At 44.4% G+C, this 10,123-nt stretch overlaps 1 protein-coding gene across 1 annotated transcript; it reads left to right on the top strand.

Moving 5' to 3' along the window:
- The first annotated feature begins 2,466 nt into the window (after positions 1-2,466).
- xab2 (XPA binding protein 2) lies at positions 2,467-9,596 on the top strand. Its single transcript, XM_012833749.3, has 19 exons — positions 2,467-2,617; positions 3,150-3,298; positions 3,396-3,519; positions 3,672-3,869; positions 4,049-4,183; positions 4,286-4,450; positions 4,763-4,907; positions 5,201-5,352; positions 5,474-5,593; positions 5,701-5,832; positions 5,991-6,122; positions 6,688-6,801; positions 7,008-7,170; positions 7,426-7,616; positions 7,920-8,042; positions 8,187-8,355; positions 8,501-8,627; positions 9,064-9,176; positions 9,285-9,596. Exons 1-19 carry the CDS (start codon positions 2,582-2,584, stop codon positions 9,344-9,346), a joined length of 2,550 nt encoding a protein of 849 aa, XP_012689203.1. The 5' UTR covers positions 2,467-2,581; the 3' UTR covers positions 9,347-9,596.
- The last annotated feature ends 527 nt before the right edge of the window (positions 9,597-10,123 follow it).

Raw genomic sequence — 10,123 nt, 5'->3', positions numbered from 1 at the left:
GAGGTCGTCATCCTTCAACGTCTCCCTCGAGAAAGAGAACTCCAGCCCTTCAACCCAGGTCAGCAGGGCACACAGAGAGACTCTACAGCTGGATTTATCATTTAGAGAGACCTCGTGTGGTGTTCAGATTATAATCTCATGATCTTGTTCCTGTTCGTATACGTTTACTCAGTTATGTATACTCGGCTCAGTCACACTATGCTTTTATACATTAGCGTGCAGAAACAGCAGCTGCTGATCAAGAGAAGTTCCTTGCCATCATGAAGCGCTCCCAGCATGGCAGAATGGACGAACAGCGATGCTCCCTCAAACCAAGTCCGAAGTGCTCTCCGGTTCACTCCTCCTCAGATCCAAACACACGTCAGTACCAAAGTGACGCTTCTTTGCATTGCCTGAAAGTGTGCCGTAGTGTATCATGCAAGCTGAAAACATACATGAAATCCCTGCCAACCCACAGGTCAAGATCCGGACCACTTCTTTAAACTCATGGCCAACAGCCAAAGCCGACGGCTTGACGACCAGCGTGCAACACTAACTCCATTACCAAGCCCAAAAGTAGGTACAGCGTGCCTATTTTTGCTTTATCTAAATTTATACATTCATTTATAATGCATGTATGCAATATCTACACGTGTTATGTTCATGCATTAGTTGCTTGATTACTTTTTTTTTAACTCTGATGTCTCCACTCAGGTGGCCAAGAAGGATACGCAGATGTCAGCCCCCCAGATAAGTGTGACCACCCCCAGAAAAGCCCACTCCAGACCTGCCTCCCCTACCCAGGCAGAAGCCTCTCTCAGGCCCACCCCCAGGTCTTTGTCCTTCTCTCCTGTGTCTGACAAAGAGAAAATGCAGGATCTTGCTAATCAAACACATCAAGTGAGTAATCTCATAATTTGAATGATTTTAGTCTTGTCATGTTCATTTTAACACATGTGCAAATTAATGCTTATATATTTCTGATTTTGTTTTCCTCCTGAAGGTGACATTTCAGGTATCCATGAGCTTTACTCCACAACAGGTAACCATTTTGTAGTCTTGGTCGGTTATTTAGGAAAAAAACAAGTTATAATATATAAATATTTATCATTTTAATAATTGTAAGTGTAATGTTAAGCATATGTTTTATCATACGAAGCACATACAAAGAAAAGGTTTTAAGAGTAACATCTGCAGTTGATTATTTTCATTTATTTGTTGACTTTAATTTAGATCCGGAGAATGCAGGAGCACCAGTGTGCGCTCCCTGAGGTTTTCCTGACGCTGGGACCCCCGGGAGAATCCATCAGGGTCCCTCTGAGTCCCGTTCCCAGCAGACCCTCCTCCCTCAACCTCCCTCCGGGCAAGTCGCCCAACCCCTCTGGGGCCTCTCCTAAACGGGCCCATTCCAAGGACCGCCGGCCCATGCCCTCCTCGCCCTGCAGGGCACCCCCACAGAGCAGCCCCATCAGCCCAGACGAGGACTACTTCTCCCTCATCCAGAGGATCCACACCACACAGATCCAGAAGGCCACCAAAGGAGGGGAAACAGGGAAGGGGAAAGGAAAGGGGAATGGTAGGAAAGAGGGGAGGGAGGGGGCTAAGAAGAAAAGTTGAATGATTAAGTTTATTTTGATGTTATGAACAGGACAGTTCATTTCATATGCCATTTAGTAAGGCCATTAGTATTGTTGCTATAGCTAACTACTACTATCTATACCATCTGTGAGTGCACATTTTTTGGTCTGCAATATGAATTGCACTCTCCTTGTCACACTTCTATTTATTGTATGTCTTATTGTGTGTTTGACTTGCCCGTGTGCTACTGTTTTTATGTGCAACATTTTCAATTTTTCCATCTGGTTAGGACTGCTCTGTGTTCGTGTCTTGGAATGAACATAAATCTTGTGTTGTAAGATTTGATACCTTTTGGTGTCATATTTGAACCGTTTTATACTGGTATAGAACCTTGAGACTCATCCCTCTGTGCCTGTGTCAGAGCTTATCACGAGCAAATGTGTTTCTGTGTATCCCTAAAAATCTAATAAAGTAAGCCAAAGTAGTTGTTTGCCTTGGGTGTTTTGAAAATACACACACACACACACACACACACACACACACACACACACACACACCTACCTATATACATATTCTAGCAAGTTATCCATCAAGGTGGCACTAACCAGGTTGTAGAACAGGAACAGATCTAAAAATGTTAATAAGTGATTGAGGAGTAAATAATTCCTCTTCATTGTCAACACTACACGAAGTCAAAATACGCGTACATTTCTGGTGTTCTTATAAGAACAAGGAAAATGCATTAGCCTACTCGAGGAAATATAGGCCTTCCTATTATTCTTAACTTAATGGTCATAACAATTACATTGTTATCAAGCTTCGTTTTTCGTAACATTTAGTAACACAACTCTTGGAAAATGTCAAATGCATGCCAATGCAACTCGGAAAGTGTAACATCCAATCAATTTCAACAGTAGGCGGGGCCAGACTTACGTTCCGTACACGTTGTGGGAAGGAAGTTTCATCACAAAGTAATCTGTTAGCTACTCAGTTCTTTGAAAAAATTTGGACTGAACTGTTAGCGATGCCTTCCTTGAACGGGAAAGCCGATGTTATATTTGTAAGTACATCTATATTTAGGCTTCTCAAGCGCATGGGTAGATATTAACACTATTATTGAGATGTTGTGGCCTGTTTTACAATCATGGCGCCCTTGCCTGCTGTACCAAATGCTAGGTGTCTTGCTAGCTGGTTAGCCTCCATCTCATGAGTGCCGAAGCACGTTTTGTTCTGTTGTGATGCCATTTTGATATGATTCCTGTAACGCATTAATACATACAAAGTTGTAGGACTATAGTAGGACTACAGGACTACACATTTTGGCGTATTCTCTCATACTGCATGCGTTGCCCATTATCACTGTAAAAGTTAGCATGCTAACATTGAGTCTGCTCAATGGGTAAGTTAGTTACTCTGCTAGCTGGCTAGTTCCTTGCTATGGTTTTGTGACAGGAGAGACAAAACTTTCTTTTGACTTGGTTTCGGATTAAGATATCTGTAATGTAGGGCTGCACAATGGAGGCTATATCCTCTCTTGGGAACTTTGATATTAACTTCTGGGCTTATTCTCCTGCGGTTATTGCTGTTCTCAGGAAGAAGATGACCTGCCTTATGAGGAGGAGATCATCAGGAATCCGTACTCGGTGAAGTGCTGGATGCGCTACATCGAGTTCAAACAGAATGCCTCCAAATCAGTGCTCAACATGATCTATGAGCGAGCTTTGAAAGAGCTACCGGGCAGGTAACGGAAACTGTAGTAACTAACTTTGTACTATGTTGTTAACTTAAAAAACGTACTTGAGTTTTGATGCGTATGTCTGTTGCTTCCCATCGTGCAGTTATAAGCTTTGGTACAACTACTTGAGAGAAAGAAGGAAACAGGTGAAGGGGAAATGCATATCAGACCCATCCTATGAGGAGATCAACAACTGTCATGAAAGAGCATTGGTTTTCATGCACAAGGTAAATCCATGTCATTGCTGCTCAGTTGTTATGTTGGAATGAAATGACCATCCTAAGAGTGCCATTTTGGTTTGATGTGTATCTGTTCAGTTATTTACAGATTCAGCACATATCATAATCTTAATTGGCTGTGCTCCCTCCCTCCCTCCCAGATGCCAAGGATTTGGCTGGATTACTGTCAGTTCTTGGTGTCTCAGTCTAAGATCACCAGGAGTCGCCGCTCATTTGACCGAGCCCTGAGAGCTCTGCCCATCACCCAGCACTGCCGTGTCTGGCCCTTATACCTCCGCTTTGCCAGGAACCTGCCCTTGCCTGAGACTGCCATTACAGTATACCGCCGGTACCTCAAGGTGAGAATAATGAACATGCCATTTACAATGACTGAACAGGCTTTACAACCTTTATGACCGTAAAGATATTTAGCCTTAAACTCTCATGGCATTGACTGTCTACAGTGATCGACTGTAAGCTTTTCTATTTGCCATTATGACGTATCTTCTCACCATGTCATCTTATAACCTCATATTAGCTCTCACCTGAGAACGCTGAGGAATACATTGATTACCTGCATTCAGTCGGGCGTCTGGATGAGGCAGCGGTGCGTCTAGCAGCCATTGTGAATGACGAGAACTTTGTTTCCAAGGAGGGCAAATCTAACTACCAGGTAAGGACCTGGCTGATATCCATTAGTGTATGTACCTGTCTTTGACAGTGAGTAACCATTTCTCGTTTGTAAGACCACATACTGATGTCATGACATTTGCAGCTGTGGCACGAGATGTGCGACCTGATCTCCCAGAACCCAGACAAGGTGAAGTCGCTCAATGTGGGTGCCATCATCCGTGGAGGCCTCACACGCTTCACAGACCAGCTGGGAAAGCTCTGGTGCTCCCTGGCAGATTACTACATCCGCAGCGGCCATTTTGAGAAGGTATGTTCACGTGTCCCTGGGATCGTGGTCCTGACATAGAAAACAGACAGGTCATCTTAAGCCTTTCAGACTGCTTTGTAAAATTAGATGGCATCAACCACAGAAACTGGTACGGCAGAAGAAGAGTACTTATACATTGAATGGTGTGATCTTTTAGGGCATAAACATGGTGTATTGTTTGAGGATACTGTTCTAAATTGAAGCATTGTGCACATGAAGCATGTAAGATAAGATGTTGGGGGCGGAGGGGGGTTGAATATACCGATTTGAAGGTGTGCTTAAACTGAGATCCCTCCCTTGTGTCCCACCCAGGCAAGAGACGTGTATGAGGAGGCCATTCAGACGGTGGTGACCGTGCGTGATTTCACCCAGGTGTTCGACAGCTATGCCCAGTTTGAGGAGAGCATGATTGCAGCTAAGATGGAGACCAACTCAGAAATGGGAAAGGATGAAGATGGTGAGGATTCCTAAACACACTTGTGACCCTCGTTTGTTTTAATTAACATCAGTCCTAATGGTGTTGTTATGATCTTTGAGATGAAACTACAGGGAGAAAATCTTGATTGTTGTGCTTCACTTTTTCATGTTTGGTTAGGAAATTTCTAATGCTTAGCCCGGCCACTATACAAGGATTAGGTATTCAGCTGCAGAGCCACAGTGGTTTGCACAAATACTCTTTCCCAGTAAACAGTCTGAACCTCACACACTGACATCATGCCCCTTTTGTGCTTTCCGCCTTGCCCTGTATAGACGACATAGACCTGGAGCTGAGGCTGGCCCGCTTCGAGCAGCTGATCACCCGCCGGCCCCTTCTGCTCAACAGCGTGCTGCTGAGACAGAACCCGCACAACGTGCACGAATGGCACAAGAGAGTCAAACTGTACGAGGGCACACCCCACCAGGTAAGTGGCTCACAGCCCGCCTTGTTTGCACGCAGCGAGAGGACATCCAGTAGTTACCATTATGGAGACTTGTGTCTGACTGAATGACTGACTGACTGACTGGTTTCTGTGCATCTGTCAGATCATCAACACGTATACTGAGGCTGTGCAGACGGTGGACCCTATGAAGGCCACAGGGAAGCCACACTCGCTCTGGGTCTCCTTCGCCAGGTTCTACGAGGACAATGAACAACTAGATGATGTGAGTATCCGTTTTTCTGCTCTAGATGCTAACATTTTTCTTTTAGCTGTGCTACAAGTTAATGGCCTTTTTTGCGTTGGTATTCTAATTGGTTTTAAACCTGTTAGGCACGGACCATCTTTGAGAAGGCCACCAAGGTGAACTACAAGGTGGTGGATGATCTGTCGGGTGTGTGGTGTGAGTATGGCGAGATGGAGTTGCGGTACGAGAACTACGACGCTGCGCTGCACATACTCAGGGTAAGACACACAAACACACAACCGTTCACACGAACCGAGTCAGAAGGACTCACTGCATGTTTTTGAAGACTTAATAAGGTTTGATCTGATGGCATAACTGGTTGTAATGGTCCTCATGTCTCTGGTCCGCTGTTTTTTTTTTTTTTTGTACTTTCCAGAAAGCCACAGCCATTCCGGCAAGGAAAGCTGAATACTTTGATGCATCGGAGCCTGTGCAAAATCGAGTGTACAAGTCTCTTAAAGTTTGGTCAATGTTGGCTGACCTAGAGGAGAGTCTTGGCACTTTCCAGGTATGTTAACATTTTTTTTTTATAGAATGTAAGACATTGTTTCACTGTTATACAGACAAATACTGTCTGTTAGTACAGGCTCATAGTGTACATAACATTATAGGCCACATGCATCAAAATGCACTAAAATCAGTGATGCAGGTAGGCTAAGTGGTCTGTATATGACTGGTCAGGAATTATCATGCGCATGTTTTAATGGAACTGTCAATACAGCTATCATGCCATTTGTATGACAAGGGACCACCCGGTTGACCTCAATGTATATTTAACAGTGTTGAGGCCAATATTCAAATTTGTTTTTTCACAATGTAATCGGAATAATTGACTGTAACTTGTATTATATTTGACCCACGTTTAAATTTATGAAGAGAATGGGTGTGCAATGTGTGTATGTTGTATTTGAATACTCTGATGAAAAACCTCCGTTCACAAATCATGGGCTTGTGGGTGCACATGGTCTTATACAGTATTGATACATTTTGCCCCTTATGTACAAACCAGAGGGAGCACGAGCAAGACTGCGAGTGACTGTTGTTCAAATTGGATTTGTTGCTTTTCTCTTCAGTCCACAAAGGCTGTTTATGATCGCATCATTGACCTGCGGATAGCCACCCCTCAGATCATCATTAATTATGCTATGTTCCTGGAAGAGCACAACTACTTTGAAGAGAGCTTCAAGGTGAGCTGCCTATCAAAGCTTTGCGTTGTACCTAGTATCTTATGATCTTGTATACATATTTTAAGCACAAACTTCTCAAAGTAAGCTTGCAGGATGTGATTTTTGTCCTGTTTTTCTGTTTATATTGATTTGATATTCACCTAACAAGTTTATAGTTTTTTTTTTACGTTATTTGCTAAGCCAATACTTTCTTGGGTTGTTTGCAGGCGTACGAACGTGGCATTGCTCTGTTCAGGTGGCCTAATGTATATGACATCTGGAACACATATCTCACCAAATTCATCGATCGCTATGGAGGAAAGAAGCTGGAGAGAGCACGAGACCTTTTCGAGCAATCCTTAGATCGCTGCCCTCCAAAGTTCGCCAAAAGTAAGACACAGTTTGAAAATAAGGCACAGAGTTGGGCTGTAATGATATTCATCACCCAAGTCATTTGTCAAAAGCTACTACTATCAGGAAACCAGTTTTCTAACATCTGACCAAGGTCATCGATGAGTGCAGCCAAGTATTTAAAATTTGATGGCCTGCTGTTTTTTGCTTTGATACGTGCTGGTCTTTCTTAGTTTAACTGGTCGCACCATCTGCCATCTGCTTGTCTCATCACATATAATTTCTGATTGACAGCCATATATCTGCTGTACGCAAAGCTGGAAGAGGAGTACGGCCTTGCGCGCCATGCGATGGCCGTGTACGAGAGAGCCACAGAGGCTGTGGATACGGGCGAGCGCCATCAAATGTTCAACATCTACATCAAGAGAGCAGCCGAGATATACGGCGTCACCCACACCAGACCCATTTACCAGAAGGCCATAGAGGTGAACAAACAGCCGTGTGTTAAAGTGTTGGCCAATGTCAGAATGTTCTGGAAACATTACATCTTCACATTACTTCAAAAGATGCCAACAAACACCAACACTCCACAGCATCCAAGAGCTGTTGGCTCAGTGTCTTAAGCCTATTAGTGGGGGGGGTAAATGAGAAGATCATCTCAACGTTCTAAACCCAACAGCCAGTTTGAGAGTGTGGGGAATCTTGAAGTTTGTTGGAGTGGGTTGGGCTAGTGTGGAGGAGCTATGTCGGTTTTCCGTTCTCACTTCTGTGTCCTGCTTTTGTATCAGGTCCTTCCAGACGAGCACTCCAGAGATATGTGTCTGCGCTTCGCCGACATGGAGAGCAAGCTGGGCGAGATTGATCGCGCCAGGGCCATCTATTCCTACTGCTCCCAGATATGCGATCCCAGGGTATGAGCACAGATGAACTTCTCCCTCCAGCACTGTCCTCTGGCAGTGACGTGCTACTGAGTGCTACAGGTCATACTGATTCAGTTCTTGTTTTTTTCTTTTCTTCCCCCAAACAAAACTCTCTGCTGTATGTCTTGTCTCTAGATTACGGCAACCTTCTGGCAGGCATGGAAGGAGTTTGAGATTCGCCATGGCAACGAGGACACCATCCGCGAGATGCTTAGGATCAAGCGAAGCGTCCAGGCCACGTACAACACGCAGGTCAACTTCATGTCCTCTCAGATGCTCAAGGCCACCATCAATGCGAACACAGGTTAGGAAACCACATGTTTGGATATACGATGCTACATAATTGACAGTGACGACTACTAAACCTGCCTACAGTTCTGCTGGAGTATGTCACTTGTAGATGTTGTGCAGATGTCTCTTATCTCTTACCTGTGTTTGTTTGTGGCCAGTGTCCGACCTTGCCCCGGGCCAGGGTGGAGTCGATGACATGAAGATGCTGGAACAGAGGGCACAGCAGCTGGCTGCAGAGGCCGAGCAAGACAAACCCAAGCTCAAAGAGAAGATCCTCTTCGTCAGGTAGGCAGCATTTGCTACATATGTCCGCCCCTGTCTCTGGTCTTATTGAGCTTGTTCAGATACAGTAAAGGGTTTAGTGGAGAGAAAATTAGAATTCAATGGAAGGTCATGTAGAGTTACCACAGTTTTTTTTAAAGAGCTGTGTGCGTGTTGGCAGTCCTCTGTCTCAGTAGTGATCCAGGCGAGGATGGCAGAGATGACAGCCTGGAGAGATTAATGGATACATATGGCAGCCCCTTTCTTTGGTTTTTATTTGGCCTGTTTTAAGCAAAGTCAAAGGCCTCTTCAATAGAGAGCATGAAAGAGTTCCACTGTCAGAACAGATCAAGAGCGATGGATAATGGCAACCCTTTGTCCCAACAGTAGATTTTTGTGTGGAACTTTTTACTCTGTGCTCATTTGTGTCGTTTGTTTGCCCCATTGTGTGTCCACGAAGGAGTGACACATCTCGTAGCGAACTTGCCGAACTGACCAAACAGGTCAATCCAGATGAGATTGACATTGATGATGATGAGGACGAGGATGAAGATCAGGACGCAGAGCCCGAAGGTGAGATGTACCACCATGTCCTCAGTCCTGTCAATGTGCACTTGCGGTTTTAATAGTGATTGAGCTGTTACTCGATGTGTAATGTGTCTTGATGCTGTCTTGCCACAGAGGTGCAGCTGGAGCAGAAGACTGTCCCCTCTGCTGTCTTTGGAGGTCTGAAGGACGACTGATTAAACAACACACTCTGTCCTCCCAACAGTATTTCTCACTGTTGAAGTCCACTAATCACCAGACTTTAGAGAGCCACCCCAAAATCATGTGGGCCTGATTCTGTCAAAGGTTTTACAACGTAAAATACTTTTTTCCCAGATTTGTATTGATGTAGTACCAGTTGTTGTACACATGAGGGCACTGTTTGCTGTTCATTGAGTTGTGTACATTGGCATGCGCTACTTCCATTAAATGTGTTGTCGGCGTCAACATGACTCTTTCTTGTGATTGCACCATATTGTTTGATAAGGGACTTGGGTGGGGACAAGAACATTTAAAATACGTAGCAGTGCATTGTGGGATTGTGAGAGAATTGTTGAGTGTCCTGAGGGATAAAAGGGGTGGAGTGAAGTGAAAGCGGTTCAAGGTTTGTCAGAAACGTGTAGCGTCAACCTTTAGCCTCTAGTGTTTGTACTGGATTAGCAGCCTGCAGCTGGAAACTTTTAACCATCTACCAACATGTAACCTGAACAGCCTACAATTGCTCCAGGAATGTGTTACGTTATTAATCACTGCGTTATTTGTCATGAAATTGGATCTCCTTTACTTTTATCAAAGATACACTAGCCTGGAATGTTCACCAAAGCAGGTGTTTCCCTGTAGTCGTGTAATGCACAATATTGGTGTGTATGTTGTGACTTTATGCAAGACTCTTCCTTGACATGTGCCAGACAGTCTCGACACCTTAACATCTAGCGAATTGATTTTGTTTCTTGTGGGAGAGGGTAAAAATAAGG

Source organism: Clupea harengus, chromosome 1 (assembly GCF_900700415.2).
Source record: "Clupea harengus chromosome 1, Ch_v2.0.2, whole genome shotgun sequence".
Lineage (NCBI taxonomy): Eukaryota > Metazoa > Chordata > Actinopteri > Clupeiformes > Clupeidae > Clupea > Clupea harengus.
Note: the sequence above shows the minus strand (reverse complement) of the source record. Positions and strands in the feature narration are given on the sequence as shown.

What these genes read in the sequence shown, in the direction of transcription:
- xab2 (XM_012833749.3), top strand. Translation starts at nt 2,582, where the DNA reads ATGCCTTCCTTGAACGGGAAAGCCGATGTTATATTT. An exon ending in GAGAAGATCCTCTTCGTCAG is followed by an intron (nt 8,628 to 9,063) that starts GTAGGCAGCATT and finishes GTGTCCACGAAG; the next exon opens with GAGTGACACATCTCGTAGCG. An exon ending in TCAGGACGCAGAGCCCGAAG is followed by an intron (nt 9,177 to 9,284) that starts GTGAGATGTACC and finishes GTCTTGCCACAG; the next exon opens with AGGTGCAGCTGGAGCAGAAG.